Below are 20,676 nucleotides of genomic sequence, written 5' to 3' on the forward strand. Positions count from 1 at the left end.
TACTATGTTCTAAAAAGATATAGAGGCATGGTAGAGCTCAGTGACACTCGACCATCTGATCAAAGATTCTTTGTGCCGTTGTCGAATTTGGGGCTGATTTGGTCTCAGTCGTCGGATTTTTACTCTGACTGCTCTCAGCCATCTTATAAACTTTGAATTGCACCTTTGTGTAATTTTTTTTAAAAATATAGGTGGGCTTTAGGCACATATAAATAATATTTTCCATCCATAGTTGTGAGGTGTATCCAAATGCCCGTGTCGTTCGCTCTATGGCGACATGGGCGGTTCCTGATCTACAGCCGCCGGTCTCCTCTCACCATCCAGGCCCCTCGCCGCCAGAAGAGGAGGCTGCCAGGCAAAGCCAAAAGCGGCGAACGATGGCGAGGACCATCTGCTCAGGGTGCAACATGCTCGAGGTGACTTTGTGGGGCACAACGAGTCTTGGTGGGCAGCGGCCATGGCCTGGTTGCATGGCTAGGTGGTGTTCCTGGTTGAGCACGGTGGCGTTTGGTGGCTAAGGGCTCCATCGTGGTGGATCTGCCTTCTGGTTTCTGATTGTGCCATGGGGGATCGGTTCTGGGGCGGTGACACATCAGTTCCGACGGTGTTGTCCTCTACTCGTTTCTTCCCCTTGCGCCCGTTCTTGGTGACCTCTAGTCTACGTTAAGTGGCGTCTGGGCTCCTTGACGGCAATCAGACCAATTCTCGGGACAGCAGTGGCGAGGTCGGCCGTGATAGCATCTATGTGTGACATTTCATGATCACCTCGGCTTGTGGCATTGGTCTCGCTACAGATTGTTGGGAATCGTTGCATGGAAAAACAAAAAGAAAATTATACGCACACGCAATGATCTATTCATAGAGATGCATAGCAATAAGGGGGAGAGTGTGTCTATATACCTTCATAGACCGTAAGCGGAAGCGTTAACACGGTTGATGTAGTCGAACTTCTTCACACTTCAACCGATCAAGTATCGAACGCACGACACCTCCGCATTCTGCACTCGTTCAGCTCGGTGACGTCCTTCGCCTTCTTGATCCAGCAAGACGTCGAGGTAGTAGATGAGTTCCGTCAGCACGACGGCATGATGACGGTGATGGTGAAGTGATCTCCGCAGGGCTTCACCTAAGCACTACGAAAATATGACCGGCAGTGTAAACGGTGAAGGGGGCGCCACACACGACTAGGCAATTTTCTGGTGTGTGCTAGGCGCCCGCTTCCCACATATATATATATATATATATATATATATATATATATATATATATATATATATATATATAGGTGGGAGGGAGGGAAGAGCAGCCATAGGACGCACCCAAGTAGGAGGAATCCTACTTGGAGTCTCTCCCAAGCCGCGCCCCCCTGCCATATATAACCGAGGGGGAAGGAAAGAGGGGGGAGAGGAAGGAAGTGGGAATCCTAATCCACACTTTCCTTTCCCTTCTCCCCTTTCCTTCTCCTCCTTAGGCCGGCCCATATGGGGGGAGCACCAGCTCCTTGTGGTTGGTGAGTTTCCCCTCTTGGCCCATAAGGCCCATATCTTTTGTCGGGGGTGCCCGGAACCCCCTCTGGTGACCTGATAAGTATCTGGTACCCCTAGAAACACTTCCGGTGTCCGAATACCATCGTCCTATATATCAATATTTACCTCTCGACCATTTCGAGACTCGTCATCATGTATATGATCTCATTAGGATTCCGAACAACATTCGGTCACCAAATCACATAACTCATATAATACTATATCGTCATCGAACGTTAAGCGTGCAGACCATACGGGTTCGAGAACTATGTAGACATGATCGAGATACTTCTCCGGTCAATAAGCAATAGCGGAACCTGGATGCCCATATTGGCTCCTACATATTCTACGAAGATCTTTATCGGTCGAACCGTTATGACAACATACGCAATTCCCTTTGTCCATCGGAATGTTACTTGCCCGAGATTCGATCATCGGTATCTCTATACCTAGTTCAATCTTGTTACCGGCAAGTCTCTTTACTCGTTCCGTAATACATCACCTCGTGACTAACTCGTTAGTTGTTTGCTTGCAAGCTTATGATGTATATTACTGAGAGGGTCCAGAGATACATCTCTGATACTCGGAGTGACAAATCCTAATCTCGATCTATGCCAACTCAACAAACACATTCGGAGATACCTATAGAGCATCTTTATAATCACCCAGTTATGTTGTGACGTTTGATAGCACACAAGGCATTCCTTCGGTATCTGGGAGAGTTGCATAATCTCATAGTCGAAGAAATATGTATTTGACATGAAGAAAGCAATAGCAATAAAACTGAACGATCATTACGCCAAGCTAACGGATGGATCTTGTCCATCACATCATTCTCCTAATGATGTGATCCCGTTATCAAATGACAACACATGTCTATGGTCAGGAAACCTTAGCCATCTTTGATCAACGAGCTAGTCTAGTAGAGGCTTACTAGGGACATGGTATTTGTTTATGTATTCGCACATGTATTTAGGTTTCCAATCAATACAATTCTAGCATGAATAATAAACCTTTATCATGAATAAGGAAATATAAAACAATAACTTTATTATTGCCTCTATGGCATATTTCCTTCAAAGATTGCAATCACCATTGAAAGGTCTTTGTGAGAGTTTCATCCCTGTAGATCTGGTGGATGACTTTGGTGGTGAGATGCAAGCTATGGACGAAGTCTTGACGCGGAGGGGTGGTTGTAAAGTGGCAATGATGTGTCACATGTAGTTGTTGGGATCAATGAAAAGTGGTGACAATAACACAATGAGTGACTAAGGTGGTGATGCTACTTGAGAACCCGATCTCGAGCTCCGGGGTGAAAGCCTAGGTCTGGCTCAAGTTGGGTATACTAGTCAATGACCATGTTTTATGTCGTTACCTTGTTCAAAGAATTGCTCTCAATGCTTGGTCTAACTTTTCAGCGTGAAAACCTAGATTATCGCATTGGGTTGTTGGATCTGGTGATGGTGGCGCCCCCTTCCTGAAGGCGTTGTTGTTGAAGAGCCTCGTCGTCCGTGTGGTGTCATCAGAAGGTCGGTGCAGTTATAGTTTGCTAATATCAGATCTGATCGCTTTGTTTTTCTCTTATTTCCTCGCTTACACATAACTTTGATCTTATGTGAATTTGCTATTTGCCAGCGTGTTTTTATGTGCGTGTGTTGGTGTTGTTGTGTGTGTCCTAACTATGCAAAGGACAGGTGTGTGCTGATTGTGTTTGTATCCTCTTGATGCTTCATTTTTGAGTCAATAAAATCCACCCTTTATCAAAAATATAAATAATAATTCCATAGAATTTCAAAGGTCCATGTGGAGTGTCATGACATGGTGGTTGGAAGTTTAGTACCAGCTCATGAGTGGATGAGAGTTGAGCCCCTTTATATGGGATTCTATTCCACATGTTATTAGAGCTTGAGAAGAGGAGTGGCTCCTGTGTGATCCTCCTCCGCCTGCCTCACCCCACAGACGTCGTGTTTCGTGAATGGGCTCAGCTCATACCTCATACTATGTCATGTGTGCGCTTATTTTTGCCATTCTGGAATGTATAATTAATTTGGCAATTAATTGCAAGTCATTGTCAGATACGCTACGAATCCGAGACATCGGATCACGGGGTTGTTACCGATTCGGGTGTGAGCCTAACCCCACGTCTCCCTACCCCGACCTCTTATATATTAGTGGGTCGGCAACCCTAGTCGTCACGCAGATCATATCACATCTGTTATACCTCCTTGTGCACAACCCATTGATGTCCGACGCTCATTGTTGATGCTTCTGCCTACACAGTTGTACGAGGGAGCACACCTTCGAGACTCTGCCTTTTGCGACCCTGCAGCGGGGAAAGGGTGATTAGATCTTTGGGGAGCGTCTCAGGCGCGACTGGTCGCTAATGTTCGTATATGTTCTCTACTTCGACTACATCCTTGACATTCCCGGCTTCGACATGGGTGAAAACTTCGAGGCCGCCAAGAAGAAGGCTATCGAGGATGTTGTCGCTGTAGTGGTGGTTTTAACCTGGATGAATCCGCTCTATGAGTAGAAGTAGCGCTACTGCTAAGTACTAGTACTAGTAGCACTATTATTGCTGGTTGTTGCCCTGCGCTACTACTAAGTAGGAGTGGCGTTCCTAAATTAGCCCGCGTTAATGCTAAGATTTTATCTATAAGCTTTCTCCTAGTAGTGTGGCCAACTGTTAGGTATGATCTCTTAAGCCCTCTGATGTTTATTCTTGTGTTAGTCGTACTAGTTGTTTACATGGATGAACCTGCTCTATGAGTAGTACGTTCTCACCTGGTAAGCTATCCGTATGAATCCATACCTAATAATAAAGTGGCTATTGTTTCTTGCGATACGTCACGGTAATTGCCCCTAAACTTGTAAAATACTACCCATCAATGCCACCTATAAGTGATAAAAAATGTTTCATACGGGGAAATTCCCAGCCTGGGCCGGCCCATGCAGTAGGGACCTCCTTTTTTAAAATAAAAGTAGGGACCTCATATACTGCGCTTTGCGCGCTGCAAGAAGACGCATCCCCCATTTGGGTCGGCCCAAGTCCGGGCGGCCTGTTTTTTAAATTTCGTTTTAATTTTTTATTTTTATTTTCCTTTTTTATTTTTTATACTTTAAACAATTTGGGAGTTCAAAAAAGTTCCGAAAACTGAAAAAAGAGAATTTTTAAATAAAATATTTAATAAATCATAAAATTTTAGTGGATTCAAAAAATGTTTGTGATAAAGACTGTTTTCTTATTCGAAAAAAATTCAAAATTTTGAAAACAAATGTTTGAGAGATCGAAAAATGTTCATGATTTTTTTAAAAGTCTGCGTATTAAAAAATGTTCATGAAATTGAACAAGATTTCGCCAATTCAAAAAATGTTCATGAATTGAAAAATATGCTATAAATTAAAAAAATCGTGACTTACAAAATATTTTATTCATTCATAAAATGTTCGCCGATTCAAAAACTGATCATGCATTTTAAAAAATGTTTATTAAATCAAAAATTGTTCCACAAATTTCCAAAAATATGTTTGTCCATTTTAGAAATGTTCGCTGATTTAAGAAAATTGTTAAAAAAATGTCCACAAATTTTAGAAAATGTTTGCAAATAGTATTAGATGTTCATGAATTCAAAAAATGTTCTTGATTTTAGAAAATGTTTGAAAATTTTTAAATGTGTTCATGAATTTTAAAAATGTTCACGATTTCAAATATGTTCATTAATTTAACAAAAGTTCATGATTTCACGAAATTGAGAGTGTTAGTGTATCTCGATGATGTAGCAAAATGTGATCATGGCCATTGGAGATTATGATTTTTTTTCTTCCGTTGCAATGCACGGGCCCTTTTGTTAGTTTAATATAATATTGCAATCATTATTATTTATTATGGATTAAATTAGTTGGAAAATCGCTAATTTGTCCAACATTTTCCTTATCCCAAGTTTTGTCATAGGGAAAGGTGTGACAGCTCCCGGGTGCAGGGGCACCCTCATGAACAGTAACTTCAAACAATATGAAAAGAAAATCAAAAAAATCTGAAATTTTGGGGGATCAAATATGATAAAACTTTTGATGTTTTTTGCAAATTTTCAGCCAGAAATAACACTCGAGGAGCCCTCATCAAAAAAACAAAACTACTGCTCAAAACTACACATAACTTTGAACACTGATTTTGTGTTTTTTTTGTGAGGGATCCACAAATGTTTTTTGATGCTAAAACTTTGCATGAACGTTGAATGTTTGATCATATTTGATCCCCCAAAGTTTCAGATTTTTTTGATTTGTTTTTCATATTGTTTTGCATTTACTGTTCATGAGGGTGCCCCTGCACCCGGGAGCTGAAAGTCCAGTCTCTTTGTCATATCACGTAACGGCATATATCTACTCCTACAATGGTATGGATTTCTGTACTCTTATCGTACTGTATAGGCATAGTTACTTGGATAGATAAACGGATTAATCCGTGATTAATTAACTTCATTCACATGCTCTCTAGCTGCAGATGAAACTTGCAGGAGATCGTTTCATTGATTAGCCTGATACTGCAGATCGGCTACTCGTTCTAGGAAGCTCCCCTCCAATTAACTTTGCACAACATGAACTATCCATTAACTCAAGTCAAATCTGACATGGTTTTTTAAGTCAATATATGCATGGCACGATGTTTCAGTGATAACCATGCATGTAAGTTTACTCCCACTATGCCACTATGGATATGGGATAACCCTAGAAGGAAGCAAAGGTGCAGGAAGTTGCTGGCATACAATGGACATTAACCAGTTTACTTTCAGCTGCCAAGTCGTCGCCTACTCGGTCAAACAAGATTAGCGTGATCGGAGCCGATCCGCTTGACATAAGAAAGAACCCACTAGGTCAAGTAGATGCTCGAACATACATTTGCAAGATCACCTCAATGCTATATATACCCATTCATTTCCATGGTCTACCATCAGCCGATCTCATCTAGCACTTGGCTACACTCTCACAATGGCTGCCATTAAGCTTGTGTCACTTAGCTTGGTTGTGCTGCTGAGCATTGGGTTAGCCAGCGCCACTAGGGTAGTTAGATACGCCAGCTCCACGGGGACAGGCTCGGGAGTGGGGAATGGTGGTGGCACTGTGAACGGTAGCGGTGGAGGGACTGGGAGTGGCAATGGGAATGCCTACAGTGGTAGTAGTGGAGCCCATGCAAATGCGGGAGGGGGCGGTAGCGGGGGTGGTGCGTCGCAGGATGGCGGCACCGGACATGGCGCTGGGTCCGGCGACGGCTCAAGCTCTAGCTATACGAGCGACGGAAGATATACCTATGGTGGTGATTCTTATGCAGGCGGTAATGGTGCCGGCAGCGGCGGCGGACAGGCAGCGGGCCCTGGTTCCAGCGGTTACGGAGCCGGTGGTGGTGCTGGTTCTGGCTCTAGCGCGGCAAGTGGTGGCTGGTACCCATATGCGAATGCCAATGCTAATGGTAACGGTGGAGGCACAGGAACTGGTCAGAACGGCGGCGGCGGTGGCGGCACAGGAGGTGGCAGCGGTAATGCTGGTGCATACCCTTAAGTTATCTTTGTCTATGTGATAGATCTGAAGATGGAGCCCAGACTTTCATGTTTTTTTTTTCTTTCTATTTGCACCTTGTGGCCCCGTTAGTTTGCGGCGTTTAAGTTCTTGTATGCTTTTTCATGTATACTAGTAGTATGGATGAATCAATAATGGGCCCCATCAACTTGTGTTATTACTCTTCGCTACCTCGGAATTTCCATTCATGTTTCTTGTCTCTATATATCAGACCGACAAATGAAGTGTTTCAGAAAACGGTTAAATACCTGGAATGCTGGAAACCAAGCCCCTTGCTCTAGTTGGGTAGAAGGCCGTTTTGGCTCTTGGGTGCATATGCTCCCTAATGAACAGTGAATTTAAAATAAATAGTAAATAAAATTAAAAAATTCTGAATTTATTCGTAGATGTTCTTGTTAGTGTAACAAGTGTGCTTGTCAATTTTCGTGTGAAATAGAATGACGGTGCTTCGTCGGTAAAAAAAGCAAAATAAATGTAACATTTGGAGGTAACATTTGTCGTTCGACTTGTGTTTTTTGCACAGATCAAAATACTTGGGCTATCCTCCTAAAAATTTGTAGGTAGCGTTTTGGTGTGACAATGGTCACATCTATTCTTTTCAAAAAAAAATACATTTGGAAAAAAAATTGATGGGCAGGAGCATATGCTTCCAAGAGCTGAATTGGATTTCCGTATAGTATACAGCTAAACGAAGAATATGAGGCCGTAATATTTCAGGGCGGAGGGAGTAAGTAGTTAGCAAAAGCGTAGAAAAAAATTTGTTTCGTGTGCGGGTTGAGAAGGAAAGGCCTCTGAATCAATCATTGCATTTCTTCGTGTGATATTTTCTTTGCTCCCTTGCTTGGGCTAGGTTGTACACGTCACACATACAAATACAAATTATTCACTACCAGCTATATCTTTGTAGGTTTACTCCATAAAGTTTTCCTATTTTATAGTTTTGTAGGGTGGGGGGCATATGTCCCCTATCCGTGATGTATGTAACACCCTGATAATCAAGCTACAGTAACCTCATCCTAATATGCCATGTCATTATGTCTCCTAGCCGTGACTTATTTTACATGGATCAAATGGGATGTTGACCCATGCCAAGTTCCACAAAGGGGTCTCATTCTCGATTTCGAAGAGGAAGGCATCCACGGGTCGGGCGGCACCTCTTGGCGTATTGGTACAAGAATGCAGCTTGCAAATACTTCTGCAGAAAAATGTATTCTCTATCAGAAACAATCTAACATGTTCAGGTAACTCATATATGGATATGATTAAGTACCTCCCGATGTGGGTGATGCGGAGGAGGAAGACCCAAATGAATAAGGCGACGAGGAGCACTAGGAAGCCTTCTTTCGGGTCACTCATGTAGACCCCAAAAATGAAGGAACAAATGATGCAAATGATGTAGAATATGCTGATAAAAATAATCCCTATCATGCCATCATTCGTCTTGTAGAATTTTTCATTCATTACCAACACCATTATAGCCGCCGCAGTGTAGAACGCCATCGTGTTCATCATCTTGAAATAATAGTATTTGTTGTTGAATTTGTTTTGCAATACAGATGCGCCCGTATCGTGTCCTTTGGGACCGTCCGTGTCATCTTGCCAATAGCCTCCTGGGGGGCTCATGCCGGCTTGGTAGGACGACGTCGCCACAAAAGACGCAATGACCAACACCAAATTGACCTTCTACTCTAACAATTTCCTCGGCCCGTCGACAACGTCATACCCTTGTTCGAGCATGAGCTCCTCAACATGGTCCTAACCAGTGCATGCACACAACAGCTAATGAACGTGACCAACTCATCGGCATGGATTACGTGAAAGAAAAGAGTTTTACTTGGGTTTAAAATAAGAAGTCGATAATGCAACCTATAATGGTAGTGAATGTTAAAATACCTATGAGTTAGTGGTGCCATTAGCATGAAGTAACGTTCTGCCATTAGCATGAATGACGTTGGATAATTAGTGCTTAGTGCTAGAATTCAGAAGGACTAGAGTCCTCTCTTGATTATCCATTATCTATTCATTTGTAACTTGTGTTGTAACTCAAGCTATATAAGCAGAGCTCTGGCTGGTGATGTGTATCACGGCTTAAACAGCAATACCTTAGTTTACATGGTATCAGACGCCATCTGACCAATGTCCACTCCTTCCTCCTCTCTCATGGCTTCCGTGCCAGCAGCCACCATCGTCGTCACCGCGCGTCTCTCCCGCGACAACCATCTCATGTGGAAGGCGCAATTCCTCACCTTTCTACGCACCTACAATCTCCTCGGCATCGCGTCCGGTGAAGAGATGGCCCCTGCTCCGACCATGGAACCGACCACAGGCACAGGTGATGGCCGCTCCACCACTCAGGTGGAGAATCCTGAGTACACAATCTGGTACCGCAAGGACCATACGATCCTCGGCGGCATCCTCGCCACCGTCAGTGAGGACATCTTGCCGTACGTCATGGCTGCGACCTCAGCGGCCGAGGCGTGGGGGCAGCTTGAGCGGATGTTTGCATCGCGCTCCCGTGCTTGCCTCGTTCAGATACGTGCACAACTAGCTGCTCCGAAGAGATGCGACATGACGGGCACAGACTACTTCAAGATGAATAAGACATTGGCTGACACACTTGCATCCATTGGACAGGCCCTTCATGCTGATGAGATAGTTTCTTACATGTTATCAGGCCTTGGAGCGGAGTACGAGTCCCTTGTCGACTCACTGAATGTGAAGCCCAATTTGACTCTTGATGATGTCTATGCTTCTCTTCTTGGCCATGAGCATCGTCATGAGCAGTACAGCTCAGATCTCCAGCTTGGCTCGAGCTCCTCGGCTAGCTACGCCGGTGTCGGCTCCAACCACTCCGCCAACTTCGTACGCAAAAACCCAGGACGTAGCAATCAAGGTGTACAAGGCCGCGGAAATTATGGTGGCGGTCGAGGCCGCGGCCACAGCATTGGCGGAAATGGTCGAAGCGGAGGTCGTGGCTATGGTGGCAACAACGGAAATGGTGGGGGTCAGCGCCCTACTTGCCAGCTGTGTGGCATAAAAGGGCATGTTGCCCTGAAGTGCCGCAAGCGCTTTGACTCCTCCTTCCATGGTGACGAGGAGCAGCACTCAGCGAATATCGTGGGAACTAGTGCCGGGTATCAGGTTGATCCTAACTGGTACTCGGACCCGGGCGCAACGGACCATATCACCAGCAACTTGGATCGCCTCTCCTTCCGTGAGCGCTACAATGGCAACGACACCGTCCAAGTTGGCAACAGAGCAGGTTTGCACATCGAACATATTGGTCAAAGTTCTATTAATACTTCCGCTGCTAAACCTCTTGTTCTTCGAAACATACTTCATGTTCCTCATATAAAAAAGAATCTCATCTCCATCCATAAACTTACCAAAGACAATGGTGTGTTCGTTCAATTTCACCCTCATTTTTTGTCATTAAGGATCAAGCATCGAAGACAAGCCTGCTCCAAGGCAGATGTAGAGCCGGCCTCTACCCTATTCTGCCATCCACCCTCCACCATGTCAAGGCGGCCATGCTTGCGTCGGTCAATAAAAAGCAATGGCATCATCACCTCGGTCACCCGTCGTCCCAAGTCGTTCAGTCAATTCTTAGTTTGAATAAACATCCGTACAGTTAGACTCATGATGCATCTGTCTATGATGCATGCCAACAAGCAAAGAGTCACCAACTTCCATATGGCTCATCTGATTTTTGTGCAAAATTTCCTTTGGAACTCATATATTCCGATGTATGGGGGCCTGCTACTATTTCAGTTGGTGGTTATAAATATTATGTCTCTTTTATCGATGCATTTAGCAAATTCACTTGGATCTATTTGCTGCGTGCTAAATCTGATGTTGAGGCAGTTTTTATTCGTTTTCATGCCCATGTTGAACGCCTTGTTAACAGGAAAATTCAATGCATTCAATCTGATTGGAGTGTCGAATATCAACGTTTGCATAAATAGCTTCAAGCTCAAGGCATTGCACACCATGTTTCATGTCCCTACACCCATCAGCAGAACGGCGCAGCTGAACACAAACATCGGCATATTGTGGAAACTGGACTCGCTCTTCTTGCTCATGCTTCCATGCCCGTTCACTTTTCGTATGAAGCATTCCTCACAGCTACCTTTATTATTAATCGTCTACCAACACGTGTCATAGATAATGCATCTACCATCGAGCGTCTTTTTGGCACCAAACCCGACTACACTATGTTGAAATCATTTGGTTATGCATGTTGGCCACATCTTCGCCCTTACAATTCTAGAAAACTTGCTTTCCGATCCAAAGAATCCATCTTTGTTGGTTATAGTTCACACCACAAGGGATATAAGTGTCTTATGCTAGTACTGGACGCATATATATTTCTCGTGATGTGGTTGTTGATGAAGGGGTTTTTCCATTTGCTCGTAAGTTTGAAGCTACGCTTGCACCTGCCAATTCATCAACACTCCCATACGTCCAACTTTTCCCTCCCATCACACATTCACCACCCCATGTTCCAACCCCAAGCAGAAGTACTAATAGTTCTAATGATCTAATGGCCAATGTGCAGTATGTTTCTTTTGATGTTCATGCAGATTCTGCTGCTGATTCGGCGTCAACGTCATCTGTGCCTCAAAGCATGGATCATGAAACAACAGTGGCTTCTCAACAAACATCGCGTGGATCTGCAGCGGCCGACTCTGACACTTATGGGTCGTGTCTTGGCTCAGATTCTCCCGCCACCTCGAGCTCAGGTTCTTCCGCGGCCGCTGACTCCGCGGCTCCGACGCCTCCTGTCCGGAAGCAGATGCGGCCGCACACTCGGTCTCAGTCCGGCATTGTCAAGCCGTACATCCGCACTGATGGCACCGTTACGTATGTGTGCACAACATCTTCAGACGACAACGTCGGTCCTACCAACTACACTGAAGCTGCACAGCATCCATCTTGGAAGGCTGCAATGGATGACGAGATGGCTGCTTTGCATCGGAATGAAACATGGAGTTTGGTTCCATTTCGTCCAGGACTCAATATAATTGATAGTAAATCGGGTTTTAAGCTCAAACACAAGGCTGATGGCTCTGTTGATCGGTACAAAGCTCGTCTAGTTGTTAAAGGATTCAAACAACGCCAAGGAATTGATTATGATGATACTTTCAGTCCGGTTGTGAAGCCCAGTACAATTCGTGTTCTGTTATCACTTGCAGTCACTCATCAATGGAGTATGCGACAACTTGATTTTCAGAATGCATTCTTGCATGGTGTGTTGACTGAAGACGTGTATCAACCGCGGGGCTACATCGATCAGCGGTTACCTCGTCATCTATGCAAACTTCAGAAGTCCCTTTATGGCTTGAAACAGGCGCCACGTGCATGGTTTTCCCGCCTAAGCTCTCGTCTTCTCGATCTAGGCTTCCGCGCATCGGCTGCTGATGTCTCTCTATTCATATTTAGGAAAGGGGGGCTCCACATGTATTTCCTCATATATGTTGATGATATTATTATCATCAGTTCATGTGATGCAGCCATTGGTCGTTTGCTGAATCAGCTTCGTCATGATTTTGCCATCAAGGATCTTGGAGTATTGAGGTACTTCCTTGGCATTGAAGTTCAGACTATTGAAGATGGTCTTGCTCTTTGCCAGCGCAAGTATATACCTGATCTTCTTAAGAAGGCCAACATGGCAAAGTCCAAGCCATGCATTACACCGATGGCAACAACAGATAAGTTATCCAAACAGCCTGGGACACCCTTGTCTTCATTGAGGCCACACGCTATCGCAGTGTGGTTGGAGCACTTCAATACCTTACACTGACGAGGCATGATATCTCGTATAGCGTAAATAAGGTCTGCCAGTTCTTACACTCGCCGACCGAAGCTCATTGGACAGCCGTGAAACGGATCCTGCGATATCTTCAGGGAACATCGTCATATGGACTCCTACTCCGGCTTCTCCATCCATGATGCTCAGTGCCTTCTCTGACGCTGACTGGGCCGGGTGCCCAGATGACTGACGATCCACCGGTGGCCATGTTGTTTTCCTTGGTGGTAATCTAGTTGCATGGAATTCTCGAAAGCAGCCTACTGTTTCTCGTTCAAGTACGGAAGCCGAGTACAAGTCCGTAGCAAATGCAACAGCAGAGCTTATGTGGATACAGGCGTTGCTTGGAGAACTTGGTATTCCAGAGAACAGACCGCCGTCCTTGTGGTGTGATAATATTGGTGCGACGTATCTCTCCATGAATCCAGTTTTTCATGCTCGCACGAAGCATATCGAGATTGATTACCATTTCGTGCGTGAAAGAGTTGCGAAAAAGGCATTTGAAATTCGGCATATCTCAACTCATGATCAACTCGCAGATATACTAACCAAACCATTGATGAGTCATCAGTTTGAAAGGTTCAGAAGCGATCTCAATGTGCTCCCCGCATTTCGATCGAGGGGGGATGTTAAGATAACTATGAGTTAGTGTTGCCATTAGCATGAAGTAACGTTCTACCATTAGCATGAAGTAGCGTTGGATAATTAGTGCTTAGTGCTAGAATTCAGAAGGACTAGAGTCCTCTCTTGATTATCCGTTATCTATTCATTTGTAATTGATGTTGTAACTCAAGCTATATAAGCAGAGCTCTGGCCGGTGATGTGTATCACGGCTTAAACAGCAATACCTTAGTTTACAGTGAACTACAGAGAACAAGTGCAAATAAAGTATAGATGTAGTTGAGGGCTGTCAGAACTAACTCTAGTTGCTCTTCGTCTGAGGAAAGCATGATGTACTCATAGATGTAGTCGACAGCGTTGTTCACTCCAGAAAAATTCGGCATTGCAGCCATTGCCGCGGGCAGAACGTCTTCTTAGCACCAGGATTACCGAGCGAGGGGCAGTGGACGATGGTGGACTCACAACCAGACCATATACATGAGGGTCAGAGGGGAATCGTCCGGCACAGTGAGGCAGTATGTTGTTGTATGGATCGGAAGTTGCCCCATATCCTTCCATCCGGGCATGTTTCCATTACAAAACCTATCAAATAATAGGAGAAGCATTTATTGGATAACCTGAGGCCCTATAACTTTTAATAGAAAAGGAGGATGCCCCCGGCCTCTGCATCTAGGTAATGCATACGGTCACTTTATTAATTATTCTCACAAGACCTTACAAAGTCATACAACAATAAGACTAAAGCCGTCGTCTAAGCAACAAATTATCGCTACATCTATCCAGTTGATGAAGGGGCACAAATAGTCTGGGCCTAATACCAAACAAACATCACAGCCAAGCCTAACATCTAAGACCTGAGACCCCAACCTAGCCACTTGCCAGGTCTAGGGCACACACTGGTCCGGCGTGCTCTCAGAGGCCGCCGCCGCCAACTGCCACCGCTCCATCTTCAGAACTATACTGATGCATCAACCTTGCTTGGTCCAGCTATCGTCACGCCACCACGGCGCCCAACGGCACCTCCTCCCTGCGCGCAAACAGCTGAACACGTCGCGGTCGTCACGGATACACCTCAACGCCATGCTGCCAAGTACCACCAGCGGACACAGCTTGAAGCCCTTGGAGGATCTGTCGTGCGTAGCACCTACCGACCAGGCATGACCAAGCGTAGCACCTGTCGGTCAGGCATGACTTGACATCTCCACCGAAGCTCCATGCAAGACGAAGCCGCTCCACCTCCTGCCTCTGATGACTTCCAGTGTTGCTCCACAAAACGATGCTCCCAAGAGAGAAACGACACCGCAGTGCTGCCATCGTCCGGTCTGGAACGCCAGATCCTAGGGTTTTCCCCGGAGCAATACGAGTGGGTTGACAGTACTCACATGACGATGCCTTCATCAAGGTAACAACGTGGAACGCCGCCATCGCCCGTCGTCATCTGGGTTTTCACCGGCAACTACGCCTCCCCGACTCACAGCTGGTGCCAGATGACGGATCCCAAGATCCGAACACCCAGCCTCAGGCTGACCACCTATGACGGAAGAGATGACCACCACCGCCGGCTGCACCGGTCAGAACAGATCTGATAGGAGGTGCCGCCGACGAGACCACCAGGCCCTCCACGCCGCCGTCGCCGATCTGAAGGCAGCATGCACGCCACCGCAGCCAAGCCGGCCGCCGCCGCCCGAAGGGCCATCCGCAGCGCCCAGAGCCCTGGCCTCCGCCGCGCCAAGCCATCGCCGTCCGAGGACGAGCCGGCCTCCCACCGCCTGCAGCCAACCGCCGCGCCGCAGATACCAGATCGGTCGCGCCACCACACGCCTTGGGGTCCGCCCCACCTCGGAGACGCGCGAGAGAGGAGATCCCCCGCCACCGCCGTTGGCCCCCAGGCTTAGCCTGGCGGCGTCTTCCGGTAGCGGCGGAGGGAGAGGAGGAGGGAGTTTGCAGCGGCAGCGGCTAGGTTTCTGGCCGCCCGAGTCGCCCTAGGGGGAGGACGACGTGAGACGATTTGTACTTATCAGTTATTGTTAAAAAAACAAGTACGAAGGTCCGAGGCCCCATAACTTAAACATCAAAAAAGTTGCCATTGTCCGTGTTTCTATATATAAAGTGTCCCTTGATTTTCTACCAAGATTATTCCAATTTGTTGGATCATAAATATGTATGATAAGAAGTGTTCTTCATCCAGACTACTAGATTCTATAGATAGAAGATAAATTAAAGGACGTGCATGATTACTCACAAGATTATCATCTGTGTTGATATTAATATTTTCTTCGTCATCTTGTTTAACAATAGTTTGCTTCCATGTCATCTAGAAATAAAATCAATTTCTATAATCACTGCCAGATGCATACTTCGGGAAGACATGATAACACGCAATGCTGAAAATAAATAAGAGAACTGCATCAGTTGTTTTTTTCTTGAAAGATCCAGCAATTGCTGGCTTTTCATTGCATTAGCAGGGAGCAGTGGAAAAGAAACAAATGGGGGTTCGGGTCCTAGGACCGGTTACAAGTAAAGTGGCCTACTCCTCACGGTGGATCCCAGAAGGGGCTCTGCAAACCAGTGGCTCCGGGCTGTCGCCAAAGCTCCATATTGCCCAGCAAGTTAGGAGGATGATGGTTTTTGCTCCCTTTCTGAAAGCTGCCGGCGTTGCTTCAACCATCCTCTCCATAATCTGAACCGAACTCGAGGTCTTCCAAGAGTCGCTGAGGAGGAGATTTGAGCAGTTTTCTCTACTTCCCACCGAGCTCCATACGGCCAGTGCGGTGGGGAAGCACCAGAACAGGTGGTGCACCGATTCCAAGCTCCGGACACAGAGTTGGCAGAAGTAACTGTTGGGCCAACCGCATCGTTGGAGGCGATTATTTGTACAGAGACAATCCTTGAGCAGCAGCGAAGTGAAGAACTTGATGTTTCCCGATGCCCATGTTCTCCATACGAGGTCGCATGATTCAGATCGAAGCCTGCCCTGAAACTGCATTGCATAGGCCGGTCGTGCTGTGTACTGACCCTTTGCTTCCTGATTCCACCGGATGGTGTCTCGAGTGCCTTGTTGAATACTGTGGCAGCAGCGGTGATCTGACGGTTGTCGGTTGAAACTGCATCAGTTGTGGAACAGCGCCACGCCGGTGCCGGCTACGCATCCAGTGAACGACAATATGAATAATGATATACCTCCGATCGATGATGTGTGTGTGCTTGCACTGCTACACAACGCTAGAATCTGAAGACGGATAGCAAAGCGGGGGGCGGCGAACTGAATATTACGAAGGAAATTAGAATTTTGGAGAAAACAGAAAAGGAGCACCGAGCGGGCAGCCGCGAATAGACGAAGCGTCGGCGGCCGGTGGGAATTTTTGCGTGAATACATGATGGAATAGCCGAATAGGAAGGGATCAATCAGACCCTTTTTTTACGTGGACAAAGGAAGGGATCGATCACTGCGCTGACTGCGTGCGTATTTACGCGTCTGCCTGCGTTTTGCATGCGTTCCAGCCCATAGAATTTTTTTCTGTCCATCTGACACGGCAAAGCGGTCCCTCGCAAAAAAAAAAAGACACGGCAAAGCGGTGAAAGAGGAGGTTCCCCACGTGACCGCTAAGGCGCGTGGGCACCTCCTCCACTGCCTTGGTGGCTGCAACGTCGGTGGCTCCTCTTCATCGCGGAGCATCGTGGCGACTGAGGAGAGGGTGGTCATGGAAGTAGAGCCATAGGAGTGCTGCAATGCTCCCCGCAAAAAAATAATAGGAGTGCTGCAACGCAGCAAATCCCTCGGCCTTCGTGAAGTCCTACGAGGGGCCGGCTTCCAACCCCGTGGAGGCCTGGGCCTACGACCGATCGCTAACCACCGCGGAGACATTCGCGGCGACATCGGCGCCTCGGCGGGGACCTCGGCAAGATTTCCTAGAGTGGTCACTCAGCAAGACCGCCGCCGCTGCCGGTAGGGGAAAGAGTCGGACTCCCTGGCAAGGGTCAGAGTTTTCCAAGGTGACCCCCGCACATCGCAGTAGGAAGAAGAGCATCAGCCCAGGCGGTGGCTGGCGGTGCTTTTGCGCCCTTCCAGCACTAGAAGGACCACTCCGATGACGACGACGATGAAGGCACGTACGGTGACGGAGGTGCCGCCGTCCAGCCCGGCCACACCTCTGAGGGCACCATGCGCCACAAGCCAATTTAGGTTTTTTTAGGTTTTATTAGTTGAATGGATGGAATATCGTCCGGTTTATGTACAATATATTGAACTCATTTCCATTTGAATGAACTCCATTGTTTTTGCATGGATTATGTTCAAATTTGTTTGTATCGCGGGCGTTTACGACGAGCGTTGGATGACCGACTTTGGTATCACTATCGGGGGACGCATGTCGACGGATAATACTATGTCCGTATTGAGGACCGACGTTTGGAGACGCCATGAGCCGTACTATTTGTTGGCATGGATGTGTGTAGTACGTACTCACCTGTAAAGCTATCAATGTGATTTTAATATTATTTTCATCATGATCTATTATGGATTAAATCAATCAGAAAATTGCTAATGTATCCAACAATTTCTTGCACCCACTAGGGTAGTTTTGCCTTGTCATATCACGTAGGGCATATATATAAAGAGGGCAGTGTCGCCGTGGTGGAATATATCTACAATGATACGGATTTCCGTACTCTTATTGTACTGTTGGAGTAGTTACCTGGACAGATAAACCGATTGATCCGTGATTAATTAATTTCAAGCTCGTACGTGTCCCCCTAGCTGCAGATGGAACATGCAGAAGATCGTTCCATTGATTAGCCTGATGCTGCAGATCGGCTACTCCTTCGAGGAAGCTCTCCTCCAATTAACTTTGCACAACATGCACTATCCATTAACTCAAGTCAAATCTGACATGTTTTCTAAGTCAATATATGCATGGCACGATGTTCTAGAGATAACCATGCATGTAAGTTTACTCCCACTATGGATATGGAGTAACCCTTGAAGGAAGCAAAGGTGCAGGAAGCTGTTGGCTTACAATGGAGATTAACCAGTTTACTGTCGGCTGTCAAGTCGTCGCCTACTCGGTCAAACAAGATTAGCGTGATCGGGAGCTGATAAACACTTGACATAGAAAAGAACCCACTAGGTTAGAGGCACAAGCACGGCTCCAACGTACATTTGCAAGATCACCTCAACGCTATAAATACCCATGCATTTCCATGGTCTACCATCAACCAATCTCATCTAGCAGTTGGCTACACTCTCACAATGGCTGCCATTAAGCTTGTGTCCCTTGGCTTGGTTGTGCTACTGAGCATTGGGTTAGCCAGCGCCACTAGGGTAGTTAGATACGCCAGCTCCACGGGGACAGGCTCGGGAGTGGGGAATGGTGGTGGCACTGTGAACGGCAGCGGTGGAGGGACTGGGAGTGGCAATGGGAATGCCTACAGTGGTAGTAGTGGAGCCCATGCAAATGCGGGAGGGGGCGGTAGCGGGGGTGGTGCGTCGCAGGATGGCGGCACTGGACATGGCGCTGGGTCCGGCGACGGCTCAAGCTCTAGCTATACGAGCGACGGAAGATATAGTTATGGTGGAGATTCTTACGCAGGCGGCAATGGTGGCGGTAGCGGTGGAGGACAGGCAGCGGGCCCTGGTTCCAGCGGTTCCGGAGCCGGTGGTGGTGCTGGTTCTGGCTCTAGCGCGGCAAGTGGTGGTTGGTACCAATATGCGAATGCAAATGCTAATGGTAATGGTGGAGGCACGGGAGATGGTCAGAACGGCGGCAGCGGTGGCGGCACGGGAGGTGGCAGTGGTAATGCTGGTGCATACCCTTAAGTTATCTCTATCTATGTGATAGATCTGAAGATGGAGCCCAGACTTTCATGTTTTTTCTTTTTTTCTGTTTGCACCTTGTGGCCCCGTTAGTTTGCAGCGTTTAAGTTCTTGTATGCTTTTTCATGTATACTAGTAGTATGGATGAATCAATAAAGGGCCCCATCAACTTGTGTTATTACTCTTCGCTGCCTCGGAATTTCAATTCATGCTTGGACTGATTCTTCAATGTGAAAACCTAGACTCTGGCTTTTGATGGTCGGATCCGGTGATGGCGGCGCTTGAACGTCGCTCCCTTTTTGAAGGCGTTTCTGTTGAAGAATCTCGTTGTTTTTGTGGTATCATGAGATAGTTGGTGCGGATATGGTCATTGTTGCAGATTGTCGGTCGCGGAATTGATCGCTTATGGGTTTTTTTACTGCTTGCTTAGGTATGGCTTTGGTCTTATATGACTTTGTTATTTGCCGGCAGCTTTTTGTGTGTGTGTGTTGGTGTTGGCTGTGTGCATCCTAGTTATGCAGAGTCTGGGTGTGTGCTCATTTTTATTGTATTCACTTGATGCTTCATTTTGAGTAATAAAATTCACCCTTTATCAAAAAATATCAGACCAACAAATGAAGTGTTTTAGAAAACGGTTAAATACCTGGAAACCAAGCCCCTTGCTCTATTGGATTTCTATATAGTATACAACTAAACAAAGAATATGACGCTGTAATATTTCGGAACGGGGAGAGTACGTAGTTAGCAAAAGCGTAGAAAAAAATTGTTTCGTGTGCGGGGTGGGAAGGAAGGCCTCAGAATCAATCACTGCCTTTCTTCGTATGATATTTTCTCCGCTCCCTTACTTGGGCTAGGTTGTGCATGTCGCGCGTACAAATACAAATTGTTCACCAACAGCTATATCTTTCTAGGTCTACTCCATAAAGTTTTCCTATTTTATAGTTTTTGTAGGGTGGGGGGCATATGTCCCCTAGCCGTGATCTATGTAACACCTCGATAATCAAGCTACAATAACCTCATCCTAATATGCCATGTCATCATGTTTTACTAAGCCATTTTGCCACTTGCTGAAAACCCCGTCCGTGTCATCTTGCCAATAGCATCTTGGGGGGCTCATGCCAACTTGGTAGGACGCCGCCGCCACAAAAGAAGCTATGACCAACACCAAATTGACCTTCTGCTCCAACCATTTCCTTAGCCTGTCGATAACGTCATACCCTTGTTTGAGCACGAGCTCCTCAACATCGAGCGAATGGTGTGCCATCCTCTTATCTGAGAACAAAAGTCGGCAAAATGACATCATTGCAATATCAAGCCTTCGGTTTTACATCTAGCGG

The 20,676-nt window shown here is 46.4% G+C and overlaps 3 protein-coding genes across 3 annotated transcripts; all 3 read left to right on the top strand.

The window, feature by feature from the left end:
• The first annotated feature begins 6,457 nt into the window (after positions 1 to 6,457).
• Positions 6,458 to 7,254, top strand: LOC125525440 (uncharacterized). The gene has a single exon (XM_048690449.2). It carries the CDS (start codon positions 6,513 to 6,515, stop codon positions 7,077 to 7,079), a length of 567 nt encoding a protein of 188 aa, XP_048546406.1. The 5' UTR covers positions 6,458 to 6,512; the 3' UTR covers positions 7,080 to 7,254.
• Positions 7,255 to 9,233: 1,979 nt separating this feature from the next.
• On the top strand, positions 9,234 to 14,688 carry LOC147960627 (uncharacterized). Its single transcript, XM_087533448.1, has 5 exons — positions 9,234 to 10,359; positions 11,005 to 11,202; positions 11,681 to 12,176; positions 12,597 to 12,768; positions 14,515 to 14,688. Exons 1-5 carry the CDS (start codon positions 9,234 to 9,236, stop codon positions 14,686 to 14,688), a joined length of 2,166 nt encoding a protein of 721 aa, XP_087389574.1.
• A 4,036-nt stretch (positions 14,689 to 18,724) lies between these two features.
• On the top strand, positions 18,725 to 19,517 carry LOC125525441 (uncharacterized). Its single transcript, XM_048690451.2, has one exon. The coding sequence runs from the start codon at positions 18,776 to 18,778 to the stop codon at positions 19,340 to 19,342; it is 567 nt and encodes a 188-aa protein (XP_048546408.1). The 5' UTR covers positions 18,725 to 18,775; the 3' UTR covers positions 19,343 to 19,517.
• Positions 19,518 to 20,676: the final 1,159 nt, after the last annotated feature.

This window comes from Triticum urartu, chromosome 7A (genome assembly GCF_056163025.1).
Source record: "Triticum urartu cultivar PI428250 chromosome 7A, HENAU_Tu73, whole genome shotgun sequence".
NCBI classification, from domain to species: domain Eukaryota; kingdom Viridiplantae; phylum Streptophyta; class Magnoliopsida; order Poales; family Poaceae; genus Triticum; species Triticum urartu.